This window comes from Spermophilus citellus, assembly GCF_964194105.1.
Source record: "Spermophilus citellus genome assembly, chromosome: 5".
Classification (NCBI taxonomy): Eukaryota; Metazoa; Chordata; class Mammalia; order Rodentia; family Sciuridae; genus Spermophilus; species Spermophilus citellus.
The window spans coordinates 62704786-62732726 of NC_138186.1; the positions used below are offsets into that span (position 1 = coordinate 62704786).

Genomic DNA, 27941 nt, shown 5'->3' on the forward strand with positions numbered 1-27941 from the left:
AATTCTGTAGAGCCAGGGCTCCCAAGCTCCTAGGCATATAATAAATAATACTACATTATAATTGGAGTTACTCAGGAACAATGAGGTTTCCTATGGAAGCCTGTGAACTTGGATAGGCCCTCTCAGGAGAGGCAAATTTCTTCAATGGCAATGAGTAAGGACACACTCCCAGGACCAGTCATTATTTGCACCTCTCTGCTGTACCTCTGTATCCTTAGTTCTTAAAATAGGGACAATCTTAACAATAGGAACCTAAGGTTTAGCTCAAAAGAATAGGAAATGCTTGGTAAATTTCCTTCTCTATGAGCCTCCAAGTACCTTTTCAAACACCTTTGACAGATTAGATACCCTGAGGAAGGTAAAAGACACATACTTTTTCAAGAGACTAATCATAGGGTTATAACCTGAGCATATGCACAAGGCGCAGCAGTTAAGGATGAAATACACTCAAACTACTCAAGTAACAAACACCTAATATTTATTAATAAATTAGTACACTTGAAGGCATTTTTCTGATATCGGTCCCTCACCACTACCCACAAACCCCCAACACACAAAGGGAGTTCACACCACCTTTGCATTAGAATCTGGCAACTGAGCATTAGACAGTAGGTTTATAAATGGGAGCATAGTTGCAAATATATCAGACAAGAGTTCTTACAGCTGCAGCCATTTTTAATTAAAGTGTTTGAATGATGAAGGAAATCCAGCAAGATCAAGGCCTTGAGGGCAGACTGGATCTATTGGCTATGTGTGTATAAAAACAGACATCTTTTAAAGCAAAGCTAGGCAAATTCTCTATGGAAAAGGTGCCACTGGCACTCAATTTTGATTTTCCGAAGTGCAGCAATGTGTGCCAGAACAGCTCAATCCCTAAAAGATGAAGTTCAAATTCTTTGGTGGCCCAGGTGTCAAGCCACTGAAACGGCAAGTCTAGATGGCTTGAGGATTTCATTTCTCTAGCCCAGAGCATATTAACATTAAGAGGGGCACAAGTAATCAAGCATTCTGCACAATGTCCAGGTGAAAACCATACAATCGGCAATAGTGTGGTCAAGTTTCAGCCATGAATATGAACTACACACAGACATATTAAAAAGATAATCCAAAGACTAATTGCATTACAGTAACTCAACAGGGTCTTAAATTTCCTTAATTCTTAAGAACATGTGTAAAGGACAAACAATAATAAAAATGGTAGTAATAATTTTTTTAAAGTAGGTGTGGAAAAAGAAAAGTAGGTGTTGAAAGACATAAAGACTGCTTATAGAATTCATGAGATGCCATTTACACTTTTAAGAAGTTAAGAGCCCCATAATCCAGTGTGCAGGAAAAGTCACACTGAGATTTATGGTAAGTTAAGTGAATTTAAAGTGCACAGAACAATTTTGAAAATACATAAGGCGGCAAAAACGGAGATAATACAGAACTTAAAAACCTTTAGTGGTGGATATTTTGCAACAGTTATACCTTGAAAAGACTTATAAATCGAACTTCCCAGAAGGGTAAAGAAAAAGAAAGAACTCAAACACTGGCCATATATTCTGTTAAACACACACACACACCCTCAAAAAAACAAAAGTCAGGAACAAAACAAAACCACCCTGCCACTAATCTCCAGCACGATCCTCAGAATGCAGTCTCCCTACTTCTACAACAGATCAGGAAGATGGCTATAAACAGAGTCCAGCAGGGTCTGACTGGCTTCTTGGCTCTTGACTCCAATAATCTCAAATAGCCGGTCTAGTTTGTCCTCAGCTTGGGGAATCTCTTCAATTACCCGCAGCTCCTCAGGGTTCAGAATGTGCAGCATGTCATCGAAGATAGGCTGCAAATCACAGGGGTCCAGGCGTACCTGCCGCAACACTGTGTCCTTCTTTTCTGCAGGGAAGAGAGGGAGGGAAAAGAGACAGATGAAAGAGACTGTTAAAGCAAGTGGGGGCTACCTAGAGAGAGACATCTACCTGTCACCCCTCCAATCCCCCCTCCTCACAGTGAGTGTGTAACCATCAGGCACATTTGTTTTTTTAAACACAATTTTTTTTGCCAGATATGATGGTGCACCTGTAACCCCAGCAACTCGGGAGGCTTGAGACAGGAGGATCACAAGTTCAAAGCCAGCTTCAGCAACTTAGTGAGACCTTATCTCAAAATAAAAAATACAAAGGGCTGGGGATATGTCTCAGTGGTTAAGTGCCCCTAGGTTCAATCCCCAGTACCAAAAACAAAACATGAACATAAGATAACAAACAAGATCTGCCCAATAGAGATCAGACAAGAACCTGCTTGAATGGGTTGTTGATGTGTCATTAATGTGTCATCTGTCTAGACTCAAATGATTACTAAATTGTTCTGAAACTCAGGGAAAAAAATGTTAAAGTACTTAAAAAAAAATCTTCATTACTTTTTCCATCAATAATGTGCTTACTAAACAAAGATGTATGTTGGCCTGCCCCTTTTCCAAATGATCAAAACTCTCAAACTAGTGAAGTTTGCCTATTTGACATACTGATTACATTGTAATACTTCAAACTGCTGAGAGAGTAACACATAAATGAGAAATATTGCTTCTTGGGTCATACTTTACATTGGGGTGAGGAAACGCTAACTTCTATTAAACTTATAAAACATTCTCTTTAAAATATGTAAATATAAAATATAAACAAAAATACAAAAATTTTGTACAAATATTAAATATATTAATATAAATATGGGGGGCTGGGATTGTGGCTCAGCGGTAGAGCGCTCGCCTAGCATGGGCGAGACCCCGGTTCGATCCTCAGCACCACATAAAAATAAAGGCATTGTGATGTATCCATCTATACCAAAAATAAATAAATAAATAAAAATATGTACATAAAACATAGTAATTTTATAAAGTATAATAAAAACTATAACCCTTTCACCAACATTTTAATGTAACTGCTTAAAAACTAGGGAATTTCTAACAAAACTTTGCCGTCAATATAGTGCATGTAATTCCTACACTAACTAGTACACACCAAAAGTGGCAAGTTGTTTACCAAAAGTACCAGTCTATTATTTAAAAAAACATTATTTGCAATGTAGCTTAGAGCAATCAGAGGATCAACTTATGTTGCTAAAATTGTACTTCTGACTCCCAATATACTTGATATCCCTGAATTTAGAAAGTCTGATAAATAATTTTCAAAAAGCCCACCAGGTGCCAGGCACGGTGGCACATACCTGTAATCCCAGAGGTTTAGAGGGCTAAGGCAAGAGGATTAAAAGTTCAAAGCCAGCCTCAGCAATGTAGTGAGGCCCTAAGCAACTTAGTGAGATCCTGTCTCAAAATAGAAAACAAAAAGGGCTTGGGATATGTCTCAGTGGTTAAGTGCCCTTGGGTTCAATTCCTGGTACACACGTACACACAGCCCATCAGACTACATTTTATTAGACTTTTCCCAAAATACACATTTGACAGCATCATGAAGACAAAGGGTGACAGTCACTTCTCCACACAGGCCTAGGTGTGGAGACTCATTGGTCAATGAGATGTTTTTCTGGAGCAGAGGCTGGTATTATCTTTGAGTTTAGGGCAGGTTTTCCAGAACAAGTTATTCAGTGGTCACTAGACCATGGGATCAGCAACAGAGAAACCCTGAGGCTTTTCTGGGGAGTTCAGAGCGTGCATCATGAGCCCCACTGGTGGGTATCGTACCTTTGGTAATAAAGGAGCCGGTCCTGCTCAATGCCGAGGATCCGCTGGATGTGGAGTCACATCGGAGAAGGGGCTCGGACTCATCCACGAAGAAGCCCTTGTGCTTGTCCAGCGGGGAGGGCTCCACAGTCAGGAGAGTGGAATTCTCAAGTTTCACGTTAGGACTGGGGATGGGGCTTGGGCTAAGTGGGCTGGGGCTTGTTGGGAGGGCCAGTTTGTCAGTCTCCAGCTGTAGGAGGGAGAAAACATTTTTGTTAATTATATACATTAAAAATGAAAATAGAAGAAAAATAATGAAACTAAAAATTACTCCTCAGTCACTCTTTTGTTCAATTTAATATTGTTAAATTCTTGCCAAAAGCAGTGGTACAGGCAGGTAATTCTGGCTATTCGGAAAGGCTGAGGCAGGAGGACCAAGAATTGGAGGCGATTGAACAAGAACTTGTCTCACAATGGAAAGTGCTGGGTATGTAGCTCAGTGATAGAGTGCCCCTGGATTCAATGCCCAGAATCACAAAATAAATAAATAAAACAAAGAAGAGATTAGAACACAGATACAGAGAGGGAAGACCCTATGATACACAGTGAGAAGGTGCCATCTTCAAGCATAGGAAAGAGGTGTCAGGAGACACCACCTTGCTGATATCTTGATCTCAGATTTTTAGGTTCTAGAATAATGGTAAGATAAATTTCTGTCACTTAAGCTATCCAGGCTGAGATACTTTGTGAAACCTCAGCAGACTAAAGAACACTGTAAAAGTGGAATGACTTCCCTTTTTTTTTTTTTTTTCTTTTAGATACCAGGGTTTGAATTCAGGGACACTCAACCACTGAGCCACACATCCTCAGTCCTATTTTGCATTTCATTTAGAGACAGGGTCTCACTGAGTTGCCATTGCTGAGGCTGGCTTTGAACTCCTGATCCTCCTGCCTCAGCCTTCCAAGCCACTGAAATTAAAGGCATGCACCACCATGCCCAACTGAAAGTAAGGCGAACAGGTAAGGGGCAGATCTAGATGTAACAGAGACTCAAGCTTACATTCTGGAGTAGATATCAGAGACACAACAGCAAGCAAACAAGCAAAGAAGATGGGTTCAGACAGGGATGGTGAGCATCACAACACTACAGCTGGAGTGTGGAAAGGGGATTTTTAGGAAGGCAAGAATCAAAGTAGGAAGACTGGTTAGGATGTTCCTATGATGGCTAGGTGAGGTGTGATTGTGGCTTGTCCCAGGGGGATTCAATAGAACCAGAATAAAGCAATTGGTTGTTATGTTCAGATATGAGGTGTCCCCCAGAAGCACCTGTGTCAACACAGGAATGTTTGGAGGCAAAATGACTGGATTCTAAGAGCTGTAACCTAATCAGTCCATCCTAGTTTGAATGGACTGGCTGGGTAGTAACTGTGAACAGGTGAGTTGTGGCTGCAGAACGTAGGTTCACTGGTGGCACACTCTGGAAGGGTTCATCTTCCTTGTGACCACCCCTGCCCCATTTCCTGGGCACTGGGAGATGGGCTGCTTTCCCATTCTCTGCCCTTTCCCCATGATGTACTGCTTCACCTCAGAGTAAAATAGTGAGCCTGAAATAAACTATTGCTCCTTTAATTTTTCATGTATTTTGGGCACAGAGACACAAAACTAAAACATAGGTGACGTGACTCTATTTTTTACAGGAGAAACGACGAAAGTACAGAGAAGGCACACTGTTTAAAGGAGGAAAGCCAGGGCTCAGCAAGGCCTGCTTGACTTCTCCTCTTGACCCTTTCATTTGAGAAAAGACTTGAGAACTATGGCAGGCACTTATGGCACCTGCTTACTTGGTTGACTTGATCCTTTTATTGGCTCTTCTGGCCCAGATGAAGGTCTGGGAACCAGGTGGCCAGATCAGGGGCAGAGTTCTTCAGGGAGTGGTGTACATACTCCCTGGAGCTATTAGTCACCCCTCTTTAGAACTCTATCACTTCCCTCATATACTTAAAGTGAAATGTTCTCAAATTCTTCAACCGAAACATTGACTCTCATTTCAAAGCATTATACTGAAGAGTTATATAAGGCAGAAAGCAAACATGACTGCCTCTTTTACAACTTTTAAGGCCTGCGAAATTCTTGCAACAGACTGCAGATTGCATAAGACCACTGATTACTCTACACATCTGATATACTAGCAGCACTATTCCTCTGAACCACCACCTACGCCCTGCCTCCCATTCCACTGCAAGTTTCGGGCATGGGTAACACCTGTTCCTAGAGGTCTCCTTTGATCCTCAGACAGGTTTTATGTCTATGCTTTAAATTTTTTAATTCAATAGGCCCTGGCATGTGCCGCTTCTCCTGAAAATGCACATGGCTGTTCATGCCAAGATACTTTTTTTTTCATGTCTTCAATTAGACAAAGAGTATTTGTCCACTTTCTGGTTCTCAAGGACATTACATTGGAAGACACAGTCCATCAATATGGTGCACTGTTCTTGTTTAAAAAGAAATTCCCACCCACAAATCACATGCTAACAGACTAAGTCCACCCACTTATTTCCTGAACTTATTTCAAAATTTTACATTTTTAACCTTCCCATCAGTTTTTCCAAAAGGTTCTATGGGTAGAAATTAAGCACATAATTTCCAACATAATTTGGAAAGGCAGAACACTAAACTGATGCTCTCCTGTAATGAACAGAGTCAGGTAGATATGAAAATGTCCTTGGAGTGGTATTAGCATTGCCACAATGCAGCCAGTAAGCATGGCTAAAGCCAGAGACAGCATGATAATTATCCTTCTAGAAATCCACTCAGCTACTAAGTATAACTAACTGTCTCTCACTTTATGCAACAGTAGCTGCTTGCGTTCCAAATCTGTCTGAAGTTTATTTGTATTTTCCCATAAGAAAAAAAAATTGCACATAGAAACTTATTTCTTTCCTCCATTTACCATATCTATAAAAGTTGGTTTATAACACTGCAACTGTAGTTGTACTGTGTTAACTGTGATCTCCCTATCAGAAACAGTCACCAGGGTTTGTGAGATAAATTGTTTTTTTTTTAATTACAAAAATTCATGATTTAGTATTCAGAGTTTATAAAAAATGAAGACCATTATGATAAGATTTGGGGATACTAAACAGAAGACAAATATCTAAGCAAAAAAGCCAGATTTCCATAGAAAAGTTTCTTAATTCCTTTAAAATGTTTTGAATACAAACTTACAAAAGAGTCACAAAGTACAGTAACTTAACTTATCCCTTAAGCTTCTTTGAGCTTTCTAAATTCTAAGGGGACATAGTAATCTTACAATTAGAAAAACAATACATGTTATTTTTACAAGCAGTCATCACTGATAAGTATATTTTCCTTCTGCTAACTTGGGAATGTTGTGGCTGCAGCAACTCTTATTTATATTGGTGGCCATGAAACAAGATAGCTAGAAGATCATCTCCAAGACTGAGCTCTTCTGTTTTTGTTAAGTGTTCACGGATACAAAAATGTTCATACAACCCCCAACTTACTGCTTAGGCAGATATTAAGACTTAAAAGAGGCAGAGGGGCGCTGGCCCGCGGAAGTCCTGCTCGGTGGGCAGATCCTCGAAGAGGCGAGGAACCTTGCTCAGTTCCCTAGAGTCCGGGATGGGAGCGTCCCAGGCTGAGGGGCGGGGGTGGGGGTGGGGGCGCCCCAGGAGCACCTGGCGAGGACCCTGCTCAGGCCTGGCGGCGCCTGCCCACCGAACCTTCCTCGGCCTCCCTGCTCGTTCTCCCGGATCCCTTCTGAACGTTCGCGGCGCGGAGGCGGTCCCCGAGGGTCGAGGTTCTGAGTGGGCATGAGACCGCAGGACTCAGTACAGAGCGAGCCACATGGGCAGTGTCCTATCGCAATCTGACAACGCTTGGCTTATAATTAAGGATCCTACTGACAAAAAGGATTGTAAGCGAACACAGTGGGTCCGTTCGCCCCTTGGTGATCAAGGAGCCAGTGAGCACAATCAGAAAAGATCAGAGTGAAGAATGGTTTACTTATGAGGCTGCTTCCTGTTTTTGACCCTAATGACCTTCAAGGATCCCAGAGCCACCGTCCAGCCGCAGACCCACAGGGGTAGCAGCTTCTCAATCCTCTCTGACTTTATAACTCCATGTCTTCAACTCTGGGAGTCTGTGGGGCTCCACTTGGATTCCTCCTTCCTGTGCTGCACAACGGAACCTTTTTCCGGGCAGTAAACTAGGACAAGTGCTGGTTTGCAACCACAGTCATGCCATAAAACACTTCCATCATATCACCATCATTCTGAAAAAACTCTGGGCTCCTTGCAGCCAATCCTGATCTTTAGCACACATTGATCTGCTTTCTATCATTGGAGGTTTGTCTTTTCTGGAATTTCATATGAATGAAAAAATTGACAGATATTTTCTTATGTTGTGTCTGGCTTCTGTCCTTTCCCATAAGGCTTTTCTGTGTCAGTACTTTGTTTCTTTTTGTTGCATAGTGTTCCATTGTATGGATACACTGAAATTTGTTTATCCATTTGATGGACATGTGGGTTGTTTCCATTTTGGGCCGCTCTGGATATTGGCATGCAAATCTTTAGGGTAAACACTTAGAAAAAGAATTGCTAGGTTGCACAGTGTTTGTTGAACCTTTTAAGAAACTGCTAAAATTGCTAAACTGTTTTCCAAAGCAGTTAAGGTGTTTGTGTTCCCACTCACAGTGTAGAAGGTTCTGGCATTCCACATTCTTACCAGTGCACACATACCTTGTATCACTCTTTATTGTATTTCATTGGTGTTGTGTTATGTACAAATATGTATTGTATAGTGTTAACTTTCTTGTGCACTGAAAAACAAAAAAAATTCATGTGAGTCACTTCGTTGCCATATTTCTTTTATTCCAATGATCTGAAACCAAACTACAGTATCTCCAAGGTACACCTGTACTTGGTATTGACAATCTTTTAAATTTAGCTATTCTAATTTGCAGTATTGGGGACTGAATCCAGAGGCGATCTACCACTGAGCTTCATCCCAGCCCTTTTAAAATTCTTTTAACTTTGAAACAGGGTCTCCCGTGAAGTTGCCCAGGCTGGCCTGGGACTTGCATTCCTGCCTCAGCCTCCAGTCGCTGTATTACGGCACATGCCTCTGTGCCCAGTTAGTGTTTAGTTTTGATAAGTCCAGTATATCGATTTTTCTTCTTTGTGTTCTTCATGTCCTAAGAAATCTTTGCTCACCCAAATGTCACAAAGGTCATCTATGTTTTCCTCTAAAAATGTTATGGTTTTTATTTTTATACTTATGTTAATGGTTTTTGTTTGTTTGTTTGTTTGTTTTTAGCTTTTGATGAACCTTTATTTTATTTATTTATATGCAGTGCTAAGATTCAAACCCAGTGCCTCACACGTGCTAGGCAAGCACTCTGCCACTGAGCCACAACCCCAGCCCTAATGGTACATTTGGAGTTTATTTTTGTGTATAGTGTCAGGTAGATTGCGATTCTTCCCCTCCATCCATATAGATACTAAGTTATTCTAGCACCATTTGTTGAAAGACTATTTTTTTTCCCTGTTAAATGCCTTGGCATCTTTGTTGAATCTCAGCTATCTGTATGTATGTGACCCTATTTCTAGCCTCTGGATTCTGTTTCATAGGTTGTTACACTAATACCACACTGTCTTGATTAGTGTAGCTACAGAGTAAGTACAGAAATCAGTGTCAGTCCTCCAAACTTAGTTCTTATCTTACAGAATTATTTTGGCTACTTTCAGTACTCTGCTTTCTTATATAAATTGTCTTCAGTTTCTACAAAAAAAAAAAAAAAAAAAAAAGAAAAGAAAAGATTTGATGGAATTTTTCTTGGGACTTGGGATTGCATTGAATCTTTAGATTAATTTGGGAAGAATTAATATCTTAACATGGAGTCTTCCCAACCCACAAATATGTTATATATGTCCGTTCGTTTATTTATTTATTTATTTATTTATTTATTTATTTATTTATGTCTCATTTAATTTCTCCTAGCAATTTTTTAAGCTTTTGGTATACAGATTGACAGATTGTACAAATGTTTTGTTAAATTTATTCCTAAGGGGGCTGAGGATGTGGCTCAAGCCGTAGCGCTCTCGCCTGGCATGCGTGCGGCCCGGATTCGATCCTCAGCACCACATACAAACAAAGATGTTGTGTCCGCCGAAAAAACTAAAAAATAAATATTAAAATTCTCTCTCTCTCTCTCTTAAAGAAAAATATTTATAAAAAAATTTATTCCTAAATAAATTTTTTAGGAAAACAGGAAGTTTTAATGCTATTGAAAATACTTTTAAATTTCAATTTTAATTCTTCATTTCTAGTATATAAATGCAATTGTTTTTATATTGACTTTGTATTCTGCAATCTTGCTGAACTAGTTTATTAGTTCTAATAGCTTATTTTTCTAGATTTTTAAGAATTTTTTACTTAATCATGTTTTCTGCAAGTAAAGACAGTTTTATTTCTCTTTCCAAAAAAAAAAAAAAAAAAAGACTTAAAAGAATGGCCTCTGGGAAAACTTAGTCTGTAAAGGAAATGCATCCACCAGATTTTTTGTTGTTCTGTTCCAGGGATTGAACCCAGGGACACTTAACCACTGAGCCACATCCCCAGACCTGTTTTACATTTTATTTAGAGACAAGGTCTTGTCAAGTTGCCTTGGTCTCCCAAGGTGCTGGGATTACAGGCATGCCCCTTTGGAAAAAATTGAAAACCTCAGTTCTTTTTGCTTTAAAGCCATGGGATAATCATACTAACTTGGGAAATGAAGTAGAGGCAGTAAGACAGACCAAAAGGGAATGGAGCAAGGGTAAGGCAGGAAGAGCACTCCTTGGAGCCCAAATTGGAAGAGTTCCACTGCATGCTCTTAAGCAGTAGTAGTCCATCTCTTTTGATCAGATGAATCCCAAATGTTATCCTCATTAGCTTCCATGCAGGCTCACTTAGTTCTTCCAGGTATTTATTAATCCAAACTGATAAGGGAAGGGAGATGTATGGTTGACCTCACTCAACAAATAATTCACATGTACAGCTGGGTTGCTGGCTTCCTTTCCTTTCTGAGTGCCAAGACAGTAAGCACAAGGAACCATCCCAGTGGATTAGGTAAACAGAGTTTTACTTGGAATTTGGGGATCTGATCATTCTGAATACAGCAGTATTCACGGGAACACTGGTTTAACTTGTATTTGGGTTCTACTGGGATGAGCCAAAGCTGTCATTTTCTCCTTTCCCCCATTTTCAGCTGTGTCCTTCCCAACCCAAGCAGAGTTCTAAAGCTGAAACACCCACTCTGGGTGCTCAGCCAACTCAAAATCAGAAACTGATGCTCAAAAATAATCCTCAACACTTCTAGTATCAAACTGAAAACTCACTTCCCTGTTGATTGACCTTCCCTAAGAGGACACACTGGGAAAGGCTGTAGTTTCCCTTAGCTTCTGGGGATGGCAGAGCCTTTCCAAGCCTCATTCATGGGATATAGGAATGAAACAAGATTTTGATGTGTCTACTTTTCTTCTCCACCATGCTCTGCGGAATAGACTCTGCAGTCAGGAATAGGCCAGAACTCCAGCCTCATGAGGCATCTTTTCAGAACACATTTCCCATTCCCCACAGCCCCTTAACAATCATGAAAATCCTGGAAAATCATTGCAAGGGAAGAACGGAGATATAACACCAACTAGCTGCATGGTGACAGAAAAAGCACTTCCCTCATGAGACCTGCTTCCTCATTTCTAAACTGAGGTTAGACTAGGTCATCTAGTTCCTTCCATTCCTTCCATTATGGCTTCTCCATTGCTTGTGTCAGTACCACTATTTGATTCTCCTAAACCCCACTCAGATTCCTTTATCCTTCCCAAGTTACCCCCACAACTGGTTCACTCAACTAAAGCTTACCATTGAGTTATTTTCAATTACTATCCAATTACAGTGTCCCTGCGGTTGCACAATCTGTTTTCATAAAACTAATTAACAACTTTGATGCATCAGTGACCCCTGAAATGAAGTATTAATTACCCAGCCTGTATCCTCCTTGTAAGTCTGCTAAAATGTTTAAACTTAACCCCTTGACTCCTGGCACTCCTTCTTTGGATATTACTCCCCCACCTCCATGTAGACAAATCTACCATCTCCAGAAGAAAGCTCCTTGTAGTCAAAAGCCACCCTCCTTTTCAACTGAACTTTCCTTTCCCTCTAGACCTCATCTAACACTTAGAAAGAAAGAAAAGTTCTATTATGTTTGTGTAAATACATCCCGTTAATCATGGTTTTTAGAAGCCCATTTGCTAAATCCAAATGAAATTAATTGTTATTCCATATAAGTTGACCAGATTGTTACTCAGAGCCAGTGAACAAAAAAGGACTTTAAGAAATAAGCCATTACCAATACTGTTCTAGATGACTCAGCATAACATATCTATAATCTGCTTGCTGCTGAGATATTAGCTCCATTTATAGATGAAGAATTGAGGCTCAATTTGCCCAAGGTTATGGAACCAGGATTCAGGACCAGCTCTGTCAAGATTTGAAGTTACCCCCTTGCTGGGCCATGTCACTTTCACATCTGGACTCAGCATCTAGAAGCTGACACATGGCCACAAGGAGTTGCCCTGGCTCTTTGGCCAGAGTGAAGTGTCCAGAAACAGGGTCTGAAAGAACCCGAAACCCTAAGTTGGATTTACACTCCAGCTGGATAACTGTCCTCAGATAAATATGAGAGATTCTGTAAACATCAGACACTTCAACTGTAGCCAATAACTTTGTTTTCTGTTAGAAAATATTTCAGATCCCAGCAGGCCAGTGACCAGTTAAAAAAACAAACAAATTTAATTTCCACTAAAGGTTAATCTCAAAGGAATTATAGTCACAAATATAAATTCATGACTATTTAAGGATTATGATATTATCTCAAGCTTGCTTCTCTTTCTGTCCCAGCCATGCATGCCATCAAGATCAAATAAGATTTCAGACCATCTATAGGTTAATGTAGTACTTTAAGATTGGCTCTGGAAAAAACAGAAACAACCCCCCCCCCCAAACAAACAAACAAACACCAACCAGTTATCCTTCTTGCCACCCTATGTTTTGTTTGTTTGTTTTTGTTTGTTTTCATACCCCAGGGATTGAACCCAGGGAAGCTTAACCACTGAGCCACATCCCCAGACCTTTTTTATGTTTTATTTTGAGACAGGATCTTGCTGAGTTGCTCGGGGCCTCACCAAGTTGCCTAGGCTATCTTTGAACTCATGCTCATAATCCTCCTGCCTCAACCTCCTGAGTAGCTGGGATTACAGGAATGTGCCATTGCACCTGCACATAAATACTTCTTGATATGTTAAAGATTGTTCCTTATTTAGAAAGCAGGAATTCAGATAATAAGGAAGGCTTTCTTACCCAAGTCTATGTAGTTCCAGGACTTCAGATATTTAACAAATGAACATTCAGAAAGTAAGGGTTAGCAGCCTGATCAAAAAATTTATCTGAATCTAGCCAATTCTTAAGTTTAGATACTGAAGAACACCTGTATATAATGATTTCTCCTTTATAAAAATAAGTAAAACAGGGGTAAGGATGTAGCTCAGTGGTAAAATGCTTGCTTAGCATGTTCAAGGCCCTGGATTTGATTCCCAGTAGTACAAATAAGTTCATTAAAATTAAAAGATAAAACAAATTCATCACCTTCAGAAAAGAGGGAAAAGGGGGTAGGTTTCCTTAAAGTCTCAGATGATGAGATAACAGCTTTTAAGTTATTCTTTCCAGTGAATTCTCATCAGACCCTACCTAGACAGAGTGAGAGAGAGGTCTTGCCAAGAACAATCCAAATTTTCTCAGATTTTTTTTTCAAACAAAAAGAAAAAAAAAAGATGAAAGAAATGAGAAAATACTGGTTCCTAAACCTTTCAAAGAATGATTATCAGTTATAAGAAATTGGAAGGAAAATCTTAAGACATGGAAATATGGATTAAGATTTATACACACTCACATAGATAAAGCGAATATGCCAAAATGTAAATAATTCTTGACTCTAGATGGTATAGGTCCATGTGTATTTGCTGTACTGTTCTTTCAATTTTTCTTTGTTTCATAGATTTTACTTTTTAAAGTAATGAAAAAGAGGGCTTAAGGGCCAAATAACTGTTAAGACAAAAATTCCCCAAACTTTTCCTAGGCTTCTGATTGCTTAGCGATAGCCTCTTGTTTTTCCTTCTCTCTTTTTCTGCCCATTCCAGACCCTAGGAGACTATGCAAGGAGGTTGCTGACACTTAAATGTATATCACCAATTAGCAGGTGGACAACAGGAGGGCCCTTGGCTATCTAGATGGTCTTGGGTCATTGAAGGTCATGGTATGGAAGCAGGAACAGGAACAGCAATTCTAAAAATGCTCTGCTCAGCTTCTCAGGGAACCCCCAGAATCAGACTACTCAGCTTCTCAGGGAACTCCCAGAGCCAGCCAGCATACATGAGTGAACTTTAGCTGGGAACCAATTCAGAGCCTGCAAGATAAACTCACTGGCCATCACAAGAATCTTGACTCTAGACGGTATAGGTCCATGCGTATTAACCTGGTTGAAAAAAATGCCAAAAGCACAGAGGAATGGTTTGAAGAGACCCCTTCACCAACCCTAGACTTGGTAAAATACAGAATAATGAAATAATTTTGCTCTACCTGCAACCTTTATTAAGGCTCTACTGCTAACTTTAAGTCAAAGTGTCCATGGCCAATCCTTGCCCTAAGCAAGAGAACTGTTCCTTTCTGGATGCATGGCGGGGGAAACTACAGAATGCCCCATGTAATGCACTGCGAAATGGCCAAAGCTGGTAAGAACCGGCTTGCTCTAGATGGAGGGAAGGGAAGGAGCAGGGAGGGCACACCCCGCCCAGCTGCTGGCCTATGCGTCTGCAAGCTGTCCCTTCGCTGACATCAACAGTAATGCAGTTACAGCCCAGAGCTGACTCACTGATTAGCTTTCTCAAAAAAAGGAAGTAAGGATAGTTAAGTGGGCTTTCTTCTTTCAAAGCTGGAACCCACCCACAATAGAACACACTGCCAAACCCTGTAAGAGTTCAGCACCATCTGAACATTAGATCATGCTCCCTCAGAAAGCAGGGGTTTCCCTAAACTTCACTCAATGAGATCCATTAGAAATTCTTTTCCACAAGAAAATAAAAGTCTTTGGACAATTCTAACCATGAAAACAAGTTGCACAAACCTTTTTAAAGCTTGCTCTATAAGACAATGAGGAGGATAGAAAGTAATTTCATAGGAAATTCAAAATCTCAAGGTAAGAAGGCTCAATTTCATCTTTGTTACTGAAGCTTTCTGAATTTTCAGGCCATTAGAAGTATAATACACATAGTATACAATTCCAAACACTTGCAATCTGTTACTCAGGTCCCCTCCCTGGTGGAAACTGCAGTTAGCAATTCCCCTTAGACTTTTTCAGATATAGTACCAATAAATAGGTACATTCTCCACCACACCCCTTCAAAACAGCTTTGGAGGTTATCAGATAAAGAGCTGACTCACTTTTTTTTTGCCAAGTTCTACTGTATGGATATTTCATAGCTTACGTAACCAGTGTCCTGGTGAAGGGTATGTGAGGGTTCTACTCTATTGCTATTAGCAATAACAACTACTACGAATACTCTAGTACTAGCATCACTGAATATGTGTAGGATATTATTCCTAAAAGTGAAAACACAGATCAATTGGCACATAGTGTAGTAAGTACTGCCAGACGACCTACTATAGAAGCTATATTAATTTAAATACATATCAGCAATGGACACTATTCTTTTTCTTTATTCCTTCATACCTTTTCCTTTTGGTTAGTCTGAGAGGTTAAAAATCTGCATGTACTTAAGTGTTTTCAGTATTTCCTTTCCTGTGGACTGTCTTGTCCACAACACTGTATTACTTTTCTCTTAACTACTTTGTAAAAATTCTTTTTTAAGAAAATTAAGCCTATACTGCAAACAACACCCCCCCCCCCCCGCATCCCACAGTCCTGTTGTCTTTTGAACTGTACATGATGTTTGCTGTCTTGTATATTTCTTTTAAGTAGTTTCTTCTTTCTTGTATGGCTTCTATGTTTTTATATCATTCTCAGAAGAGCTTTACCTACTGCTGTGATCATAAAAACATCAAACAAAAACATCTACATCAAAGTTTCCTCTGGGATAATTTTTTAGGGAAAACCAATAGTGACATTTTTCTCAAGGTAATGGTGAGGAACAAGCCACTAAAATGTTGTCATTAACTGGTACACAATAAAATCTACTGCTGACATGATGTGATGCCTTATCAGCAATTGCACCCACCATTGAAACTTGGGGTTGTAATAGATCAAGGGACAGTTTCAAATACATACAGAGAGAAGCTAGGCTAAAATTAGAAGTTAGCAAGTTTCTTTAGACATATGTTTTGACTTTAAAAAAGAAAATGTGTTCTCCAATACTGGTAATCAATAGGGAAAAAAAGTTTCTTTTCACACTATTGATTCTGATTTTCTTCCAGTGCACTTTTTGAGGAAGCCAGTAAGGGTGTGGACTAAAGGGATGGAAAATGTAATCAACTAATAGACGGTCTTTTCTGAATGACACCATATCTCAGAAATAATAAAAGCTCACTTTAATCTCTTCTACAGAAGTTTCACAGAATATATTATAAAGTTCGGCTCACATATCTATCCCTCCTATAAAAATGTCAGCATCTTGAGGGATGATTCTGTTTTTTATGTAAATTATTTTATTTATTTATAACAGCAGAATGCATTACAATTCTTATTACATATATTGAGCACAATTTTTCATACCTTTGGTTGTATATGTAGTATATTCACACCAATTCATGGATGATTCTGTTTTTGAGTTTTGTGTCTTTCCATTTACTTTCACAGTGCTGCCTGGTACAGGTCTCAATATATAATGAGTGCTGTGTTAATATTTACTAGATAAACTGCCTCTGTTAAATAATCTCACACTTGAAGGTAATAATAATGACACTGATGATGATAAAATGTGGTGTGTGTGTGTGTGTGTGTATGTGTGTGTGTGTGTGTTTTATAGAGGGAGAGTACATTAATATCAGTATCTATTTTTCAGGCTTTTCTCCTTATGACCTATACATACAAAGTCCAACATCCACATTTCATTAGTTCCATGATACATATCTTTTTACATTTTAACATCTCTGAAGTAGGGATGTATCTTGCAGTGATTTTTTTCTTTCTCAGTGGTACACATAATAACAGTACATCTTACAAATTACACAAGACCCAATAAAATGTAGTAATACATCTTAACTGCAAATACCTACCTAAACCTCTCAGGACCATGAAACCTGATAAATAAGCCCAAACGTAAAGCATCCAGACAAGTTTTGGGATGCAATAGATATACTCAGCCAATGCTGGTTTGCTTTCTCCTTACTATGCTTTTATAAACTGCATGTGCTCCAACAAAGAAAATAGAAAATAATCACTGAGATTCTTCACACCTCCTATTTTATGTGAAGTGGCAGACTGGATATTTATACCACATTCCCTAATTCTCAGGAAATCCTTCCAAGACAGCTACAAAGAAACTGAGGCTTGAAGACATAACTGGACTTGCCAAAGGTCACACAGTGAGTGGTAAAAATAAGATTCAAACCCAATTCAGCGGAACAAAGTCCAAGACTTGAATTTCTTTAGTCTCTTCCATTGGCTCTTAGAAATTCAAAGTCAACCTCCAATACTTGACATGAAATGGGACATCAGAACCTATTCCTGTGCTTTTAAATATTACGGAACAGCTAAAGGCTTCTGAAAAGATTGCTATTGAGCAGAAAAAAACAAGGACATAAGTAAAGCAGATGTTCTCTGTAGAGTTGAAGGTTTGAGAAGCATTTTGTGTGAAAAAGCAGATGGGGCTTCATAGTTGGAAATAAATGGGAAAGTATCAGGGAAGAAGAACAAAATATCAAGAAACTATGGTCTGTGTTGTTTTTTCATTACTTTCAAATGGATAAATATTCATCTGTTCTAGTTTTCTATGTATTTTTTTTTTTGGTGGGTCCAGTACTCCTTCCTTCTGATGCTATCTTATAATTTCTCATGCACATTTCTACTATAACATTTGCTTATCCTGCTGAATTGTAATTATTTGCACATATGTTTCCATCCCAGGAAAGGAGCTGTGAAAAGCCAGGGACCACCCTCTTCTTTACCTAGTACCAGGGACACAGCTGGTACTCAACAAAACATTGTTGACTAAGTAGATGAAACTTTGGAATATGGTAATAAATAGAACAGTTTGAAATGTCATTAAAAATCTAAAGGCTATTCATAGGCCTGGCTCCTTTGTGCACAATGACAGCCTTAAACACAAACATCACGAAATGTACCTGAGCCTGTGTCAAGAATCCTTTTATCATGTTCTCTTCTCCTCACCACCCCAAAAGTTCCCCAGAGCTCACAGTCACACCCTAAGATTAAGTAATGTGACCTTAACTGACCCTTTCTGCTGTAGTGACTCGGCAGAGGGAAGGGGTGAAGATACACGCAAGTTTACCTACCATCATAGATCCTAGGTCTTTAGGTGTCAGGACAATAACCTCTATTTACTAAGAGATGACTGACTAGAAAATTAAAGGCAAGTCTTAAGACAAATTTGAATAACCCAAAGCCAACAGTTAAATGTACAGCTGGTATTTGCCTCAACCCGCCCTCACTGTATTACATTTCTCAAAATAGCTGGTCTCAGTCAGATCCATAGATAAGGACAGCTGCATCCTGCAGCTGGTAGGCCAAAAATCAGGAACTGTCATCCCCTTTGCAGAGGAAGCAGGAGCACTGTTCTAGCCAATATAGAAGGCCCAGTACTTCTCTGTCTGTTGGGATTGTCCCAGTTGATTATACAGAACAAAGCCACCCAGACTCCAACACTAAGGCTATTGTAGTACAGAGAAAGAAGCACCCCAAGGGCTCTGTCCCTGAGATGTGGGTCTCCTATGTGGTTCTGGAAAGGACTAAGATTCCCTAGGAAGAAAGACTCATTCTACTTCATAGAAGTCAATATGGCAACAAAAGTGAACATTAGGCCTGGGTCTACTAGCTGCTAAACCATAGTTTAGTTTTAATCTACCGAATCTATGGAAGGAGTCAAAAGAACAACAACATGGATGCTCATCAGATGCCTGATCAACATCAGTCCTTTAAATGGGTCAATCTCTAGTCAAAGCAGACAGCTAAAGTGACACTTTCTATTATGTTTAAATTGCAATGGTTGTTTTTAGAATTATCATTTTTTAAGTACATGAAAAATTTTTCTTCCACTTTTCAAATGAAACCATAAAAGCACAATCACCCCAGCACCATGCCACTAGACATCGCTTTCATATCTCACTTGCCCACATCCCAGTTTCACAAGTCATTACTTCTGTTAATTTTGGTAACTACTCAGTGTGTGAAGGGCATGTTCTTGAATTCCCATTTAAATCTCAAGAGTCCAAAGAATTGTTCACCCAGGGTCTCCTATGGAGAAGAAACAGTCTCCCTACATCCAAAGGGTAGGGATGGGACCCCAAAACAAGGTTTTTTTGTTTGTCTTTTTTTTTAAAAAGAAAGAAAAGATTGCATTGCTTAAGCCTATCTGCGTTTGCAGAGGCCCTAAATAAAAGTTGGGAGAGGGGGTACGTACAAAACTAAACTGAAGGAAATCCTAGAAATTCAGCTGGTTCATGTTGTTTCTTTTTTCTTGACAGCCACTGAGGGAGCAGAACATTATCTTCACACACACCTTTGTTTCCCTGCTACAGAAAACATTCCAGCCAGCCTAGGAACACTTGCTCCGCCAGTAAGGAATAAATATTTACACTTAGCTGGGATTTCCAGTTCTGGGGCACTGAACCCAGGCAGCAAACCTCTGCCTTGACCATCTACTTCAAGCAGTCTTGGAATTGGGAGAACTTCTCCACCCAAAACTCAGTGACCCTCAGTGTTCAGTATTTAAAAGATCCATTATGTGTGGTTGTTGGAGCTAGTTGGGAACATTCTTCCATCTCTCTGGCCTCTGGAGCTGGGAAATAATTGCAACTAATGGTAAACATCCACTGACTGCTTACTGTGGCCAAACAACCCTCGTTCCCAAAGCAACCTGCAGTCTATTCACTCATGTTGTTCCTGATTTGTCATGGAGAAACTGAGGTACAGAGGTCAAATTAATTACCCAGAATCCTCAAAGGGAGTATACCCCCAGGAAAGGAATTTAAACTGGCACACACCTCCATACCTCTGCTCTAATTGGAGCCCATTATTAGGACAGCCAGCACACCCCATCCAGGCCCCCTGGACTTGCTGCCTCAGGAGGTAAGTAAGTGTCACTTCTATTCAACTGCAGGCTCCTTCAACTGCACTGACTTTGACATACTAATCTTTACATTGCCTGAAATGCCTGGTATAACATAATTTATTACATGATATAGATTTAAAAATAAAATTACATCATCTCTTTGACTGTTTAGCAGAGGAGAACTTCAACCCAGGCATTAAAGCACTAAAAGAAAATAATTGGCTAGCTAAACTTCTATTTCCAGTTAGCCTTCAAAAACTATGGTGAAATAATGCTATTTATTTATTTAGTGGGCATTTTCTAGATAAAGAGAACAGAGTTTACTTGTAGATACCTACACTGAGAAACAGTCTTTAGGTATATGTATCTCTGTATTAAAAAAATGTGATCTCAGGTAAAAGCTGAAGATGTAGGAAGGTATGAAAAATACCAGAAAAGATCAATACACGGGAAAATCTCCTTAAATCCTGATTGTAGAAGACCATGATCATGACCATGCCTTTGGATGCCATTAAACATGTAGCATTAAAATTTATGACAGTAAAACCAAAATGCAAGACAAGAATAAATAGTATTCAAGTCTTCTAAGATTTGTTGTATTATCTAAAAAATGGTTTGAAAAATATAAATATATTTATATTTCATATTACACATTTTATAATCCCTAGAGTAGTCATTAAAAGTTTTTTAAGTGTAACAAGCTAATAGAGGAGGAAATATAGGATAATAGAAAATTTATCCAAAAGAAGACTTAATCCAAAAGAAAGGAGGAAGAGAAACAAAAAGAGGAGAGAGAGAGAAGAGAGAGGACAAATAGAAAACAAGTAGACTTAAAGACAAATATGAGTAATTATATTAAGAAAAATGTAAACCCACTGAAATACTCTTAATTAAATGACAAAAACTGTCAGACTAGATTTAAGAGAACACCTTAAGTATATGGTCATTACAAAAGCCATTCTTTAAATAAACACACACACACACACACACACACACACACACAAACGGTAAAAGGATGGAAAATGAGATAACATACAATTTGCAACACTATATTAGATTTTTGTTTTCTTTTCTTTTTCAATAACTTTGGTAAAATCCTTGCAACTCCTAACTATCAGTCCATTACTCTGCTGCTTCTTCCAAATGCTCATTCCCTGAAAGAGAAAATACAATTCTAGAAGGCTGGGCTTAGGTTAGACTGTTGACCTTGAAAGGAGACAGCCTGAAAAAACACCTCATACCTCAAATTAAGGAAGACAGATCCTCTGGATGTGTTCATTTTAAAATGGTTCACAGGACACCATAGTTAATAATGGACCAGCTGTCCTGGACAGAGATAACTAAAAGCCACAACAGGGCTAATTCCTTGGGTGGAATATAACATAGGTGCTCTCAGGTTCAATGACAGAAAAAATATTAACCACTGAAAACAAAAACAGTCATTTTTACACACTAAGAGTCCATTGAATTCTTGGATCAAAGTTCCCAATGTTCAGCAATATCACTAAACACAGGGAGTACAAAAACAGCATACTACAGGGACACAGCCACATCAATGTTTATAGCAGCACAATTCACAGTAGCTAAACTGTGGAACCAACCTAGATGCCCTTCAGTAAATAAATGGATAAAAAAATGTGACACATATACACAATGGAATATTACTCAGCAATAAAAGAGAATAAAATCATGGCATTTGCAGGTAAATGGATGAAGCTGGAGAAGATAATGCTAAGTGAAGTTAGCCAATCCCCAAAAACACAAATGCCTTATGTTTTCTCTGATATAAGGAGGCTGATTCATAGTGGGGTAGGGACAGGAAGCATGGGAGGAATAGACAAACTTTAGATAGGGCAAAGGGTGGGAGGGGAAGAGCAGGGGCAGAGGGTTAGCAAGGATGGTGGAATGTGATGGACATCATTATCCAAAGTACATATATGAAGACACGAATTGGTGTGAACATACTTTATATACAATCAGAGATAAGAAACATTGTGCTGTATATGTGTAACAAGAATTGTAATGTATTCCGCTGTCATTTATTTTTTAAAAATCAATTAAAATTTTTTAAAAAAATTCATCTTAATTAGTATGGAGGAATTAAAAGACTAGGAATGGTGTTACCATGTGATCTAGCTATACCACTCCTTGGTATTTATTCTAAAGAATTAAAGACAGCCTACTAAAGTGACACATGCATACCTATGTTTATAGCAGCACAATTCACTATAGCTCATCTATACACCACCTAGGTATCCATCAGTGATTGAATGGTCTATGGTTTAGATGTGGTGTTCCCCAAAAGTTCATGGTAAGACAATGCAAGAAGTTCAGAGGAGAAATGATTAGGTTGTAAGAGTCTTAACTCAGTGAGTGAATTCATCCCCCCATAGGGATTAATTGGGCGGTAATTAAAGTGGTAGGGTGTGGCTGGAGGAGGTGGGAATCAGATGTGGGTTGGGGTATACATTTGTATCTGTATAGTGCACTCACTCACTCTCTCTGCTTTCTGATCACGGTGTGAGCTGCTTCCCTCCACCATACTCTTCTGCCATGATGATCTGCCTCACCTCAAGCCCCATAAAATTATACAATATTCAGATAAATGGATGGAGTTGGAGAATATCATGCTAAGTGAATTAAGCCAATCCTCAAAAACCAAAGGCCAAATGTTCTCTCTAATATGTGGATGTTGATCCATAATGAGGATGAGGTGGGCATAGGAGAAATGGAGGAACTTTAGATAGAACAAAGGGGAGGGAAGAAAAAGGAGGGGGTATAGGGGTAGGAAAGCTGGTGGAATGAGATGGACACCATTATCCTAAGTACATGTATGAAGACACAAATCATGTGATTACTTTGTGTACAACCAGAGATATGAAAAATTGTGCTCTATATGTGTACTATGAATTGAAATGCATTCTGCTGTCATATAACAAATTAGAATAAATAAATGTTTTTTAAAAAATGAAAAAAAAAATTCATCTTAAGATGCAAAGACTAAATCTAAATTACCTAACCCTGCCTTCTGACTCTCATTTGACTTAGCAAATTTCAAGAGATAAACTATGAATAGACAGTTTCATACTGTGCAATTAATAAGAACTGACAGCGAAAAATCCATGCCTATTGGTTATTAAAATTAGAGTAAGACCTGGATCCAGGATGTTGCTAAACAGTGATGTACACTGTTATTGAAACATGGAACAAGAAGCTTAGTATTGCTGTCTCAAGAACCATCCCCACACACGGGCTATAGCAGAACCAAACATAAAGCTGCAGAATGCTTGTATACCACTGTTTCTCAAAATGTAAATAACAAAAAACAGATACTATTAAGATCTTTTTGTATTATAGGGGAGATAGAAGGAAGGAAAGAATCAAGGTGAATAAGAGTTTGGCATTTGGGAAAAGAAGAAGAATGAATTAGGAAACAAAGCACCCTTTTCCCAAATGCCAAACTCTTATTCACCTTGATTCTTTCCTTCCTTCTATCTCCCCTATAATACAAAAAGATCTTAATTCTTCTTCATTTCCTATTATTTTTATGCTGTGAATTAATTTCTTTGATATATGGTCTCCTCTTATTCTTTTGCTCTGGGCGCAGCAGGGGCTTGAGTCAATCAATCACATTATCTTTCTTGTGGGCATCATCAAAAAGATCTGCTGATGTAGTCTCAAGAATCTAAATCTTTTTTCAAGTCTGCTGTTGTCTTACCAGTCCCTCCCTTAAAATCAAGAATCTAAGAATTCTTTGCCTTTGGACTCCCTTTATTCAAACTGCAAGCATTATATTTAATTGAAGGATAAATCTCTCCTCTGCTTTACCCAAAATCCAGTTACTTAAAGTCTAGTTTTAGGAGCATGTCATAATTTTTGAAATTGTTTCTCAGAAATTCATAAGACATTGGTGTGTGACTTCCAATATTTATACTTGGTCTATTAGTAAATATTATTTTTCCTGAAATTCCACATTTTCAAAAAGTTAAAAATATACCAGGAGCTTTAAAGACCACCTTCAAAGTCAATTAGCTCCTATAAATTCTTATCCAAACAGTTGCCTGGCTAAAAAATCCCACCTGATGTGTGTATATTTTAGCAGTGAAGGAATACTAACACTGTTGGTATAAATAGATAAAAGAAGGCTTTTTGGTCTTTTTAGGTATATAAAATTGAGTCCTTTGATATACAAAATTTGGTGCAGAATGATAGTGAACTGAGTTGTGGGGAAAAAAAAAACCTCTCCCTAGCTCTGAAGTAAGGAGTCTGATCACTGGCATAAAACAGACAGATGGCCTTCTGAATCTCAAGTGGGTTTTATCAAGCCTTAGTGGTTAGCATTTTCTTTATTTTAGAAATATATTCCAAAAGTTTAATCGAAGTCTGTGAGAAATATGATCCAATACCCAATTCTGTACTAACTTCATGGCCTTTCAGGGCAACATAATTAAAGAAAGGCTAAGTCAAATGATTTGCATCATGTTTGGAATGGCCATTTGTAGAACAACTAAAATAAGCCAGACATTTTATGTTTTATTTCTAGTATTAATAAATCTTATAAAATAGGTTTACAAATGCAAACAACGATAAAACAAACAAACAAAAAAGTTGATGTATCTTAACTTTAATCACCCACCTAGTCAGTGTCTTTTGACTGCAAAGCCAGGGCTCATTAGTACAAATAAATCACACTCCCAGATCCCCCAACCCTCAGTTTCCATCTGATCTGCAGGACTGAACAACCAGGAGGAGAACCGGTTGTGTTCCCACTGTTACTAGCATACCCTGCATCCTCAAGACTTAAGAACAAGCCTCCCTAAACAACACCAGCACCACCACCAACACACACACACACACACACACACACACACACACACACATACACACACACACACACCCCTCTGGAGGAAGGGAGAGGACAGGGAAAAGAGGTTTTCTTCTTGGGTGTGTCCAAAGTATGTGATGCAAAATGAGACTGTAGATTAGGTGATGGAGTAGATCTGACCAGCGCAGCTTGACGTGGAACCAATCCCAAAGACAATGATTATCAACTTGATTACCACCTTGGAATCACTGAGCTTTCAAAAGTATTGATTCAAAGTCTTCTTCTTAGAGATTCTGATTTGACTGACCTGCGGTGGGATCCAAGCATCAGAACTATTTAAAAAGTCCCTAGATGATACGTGGGTGACCATTGAGAGCCGTTGGCTGGGAGGCCAGGGTATGGATGTGCTCCTAAACGCCTCACATCAGCTCTTTTCCCCTGTCACTTGTACCTAGCGCGATGTGAGGAAAAGAGGAGTGAGTGGCAGAGACACAACCAGGGCCACATTACCTGAGTGGTGTCCTCCATCAGCCCGCGAATCTTTTCCACCACATCGTTGCGACGGTGCTGGCGCAGGGCACTAATTAGCTGGGCGAGGCTGGCCTCAGGGCCCCGGATGGTCCAGTGCTGCAGAGCCGCGTAGGCCCGCTCGTGGTCCGCTGTGTATCCGTTGGAGAAAGCGGCCACCTCCCTCTCGCTGGCATTGCACAGAAACTGATAGATATCCTTCCACTGGCTCCCCACTTGGGCTGCGACAAGCTTCAGGATGTCAATACCTACATCAGGGACAAAATAAAATTAAAAAAACAAATTCAGAACAGGCATGCATTATAAGGAGGAGGCTTTCCTGTTGCTCTGTGTCAAAGGAATTTGCCGCCTTCCCCAGGTACCTGGCAAACTCTGTCCAACTTGGGAACTAGGCTGATACCCTCACATGAAATTTCATATCCTGGGTTGGGGATGCAGCTCAGTGGTAGAGGGCTTCTCTATCATACACAAGGCCCTGGGCTCAATCCCCAGTAACTCAGAAATAAATAAGCAAACCCAACCAGTGCATTGATTTAAAAACATTCACTTCTGGAATGTGAAACCAGAAGAAGGTTTGATCTTGTAAGTATAAAACATCAGCCCCAGAAGATGTTCTAAAAGCCAAACCCAGTTAAGGTAATCAGAATGAGTCCTTTGTTACTATTAAATACAACCTTAACCAAATAAATTAGAGGTTCCACACTATAAAAGTGGTGACTTCATGAAATTCAGAAAAACTATAAGCTACAAATTAAGACTACTACTACTAATGTGGACAGGTAGGGGACTACTGTGCTATTATTATTACCCAGCTTTGTTGAGACAAAGAATGTGCAGATTGGGGGAATGGTGTCCTTTAAGATAACAGTCAAAATGACATCATCATCACCATCATTATCTTCCAGGTATTAAGACAGGCATTAGTTCAACTGAACATGTTTATAAGGTATTAATATCCCAAATGTACAAGTAAGCAGAAAAAATACAGCAAGAAATGTTAGGCTACTGGACTAATATCACAAAATTAGGTGGATTGGGTACTTAACCCAACTCACAAGGTTGGTAATCTGAACTGCCATAGATGTAACTACTATTAAAAGTGTTAATACATGCTACCTTCCAAGAGGGAGCATATGCCTTTGAGCAAACTACCCAGGCTGGTTTTTGTTGTTTGTTTGTTTCTGTTGTTATTGTTTTGCCAAGTATCTTCCCTCCCACCCCCCACCCCGATATTTTAATATGTATTAGTCCTCCCTTATCCACAGAATACATTCCAAGTCTTCCAATGGATACCTGAAACCACAAACAATACAATACCTAATCTTATAATTCAATGACTCTTTCATCTTTATTGGGCACTTAACATGCATTATGGCTGCACCTTTTACAGTTTGAGCAAAAAAAAAAAAAAAAACTAGCATTAAATTTCTTTTGTCTTCTTCACAATTTTACAGGTGAAAGATTCATTCTTATTGTCAATCTTAGCAAACCCAGCATTATGATTTTCTTTCTTTCCTTATTAAGCAGAGAAACTTCACCTTTTCGCTTGCTTGTGCCACAGATACAGGAGGATTGCGAGTTCAGAGTCAGGCTCAGCAATGGCAAGGCACTAAGCAACTTAGTGAGACCCTGTCTCTAAATAAAATACAAAATAGAGCTGGGGATGTGGCTCAGTGGTTGGATGCCCCTGAGTTCAATCCCAAGTATGCCCCCAACCAAAAAAAAAAAAAAAAAAAAAAAAAAAAAAAAAAAAACTGGGCAAAAGAAAGCACTTAGTGCTTCTCTTGCTTCTGTGAATTGCCAGTATCACTATGAAAAGCAAAACTGTGGACAGGTAGGGGATTACTATGCTATTATTATTATGGATCATCATACTTGTAAACTCTTCAAATCTGATGAATACAGAGTGAAATGCCAAAATCACATCTCCAGATCCCTAATGATAAGCACTTTGCCAGGACCTTCTATCAGGTGAGATTCTCCACAAGTAGCTTACTTTGGTGTCTCCTGCTTTATGGCATCTTTTCTCTACAATTACAAGTTGGCTTTCCCTGTCTTATATAGAGTATTCTCATATAAGGGGTCTGGTATTTACGTCAATAGGCGAGTGAGTCCTCCAAATCCATATCATGTCTTTGAATGTGGATATGTTCACATTCCCCAATACTAGAATTGTTATTATTAACAATGTCTTAAAAATGTTCGTCACCTAGTAAAAAAAAGGGGGGGGGGGTGGTCAAGTTTCAAGTGAAGTTTAGGAAGAGAAAACAAATAGGTGATTATTACCATTATGATTAATTGGATTTTTCAATTAACAAGCAGTTAGGAGGGAATATTTTTTGCTCCCAACACTTGTTGAGGAAAATATTTCTAAAATGAGCTATCAATTTTTGCAGAGAAAATAACAATTAATAATTACAGAAAATTTTCTGAAAGTGGAGGATTTGCTGTTTCCTCCATATAAGTCCTTAGTTCAATCCCAGGTATCCTGTTAGATAGATGATTTGGAAAACTGTCTACATATACATCCAAAATCAATTCTCTGAAAATTGTTTTCAAAAACTAA

General features: G+C 39.0%; 1 protein-coding gene across 1 annotated transcript in view; it reads right to left on the reverse strand.

The window, feature by feature from the left end:
• Positions 1-456: 456 nt before the first annotated feature.
• Positions 457-27941, reverse strand: part of TNFRSF21 (TNF receptor superfamily member 21) — a 72628-nt gene continuing 45143 nt past the window's right edge. Inside the window, exons 4-6 of the mRNA XM_081295831.1 lie at positions 25358-25623; positions 3683-3911; positions 457-1881 (exon numbers count right to left, since the gene is read on the reverse strand). Of these exons, the coding sequence (XP_081151957.1) occupies positions 1652-1881; positions 3683-3911; positions 25358-25623 (725 nt within the window). The 3' untranslated portion in view covers positions 457-1651. The remainder of the gene's footprint in view (positions 1882-3682; positions 3912-25357; positions 25624-27941) is intronic.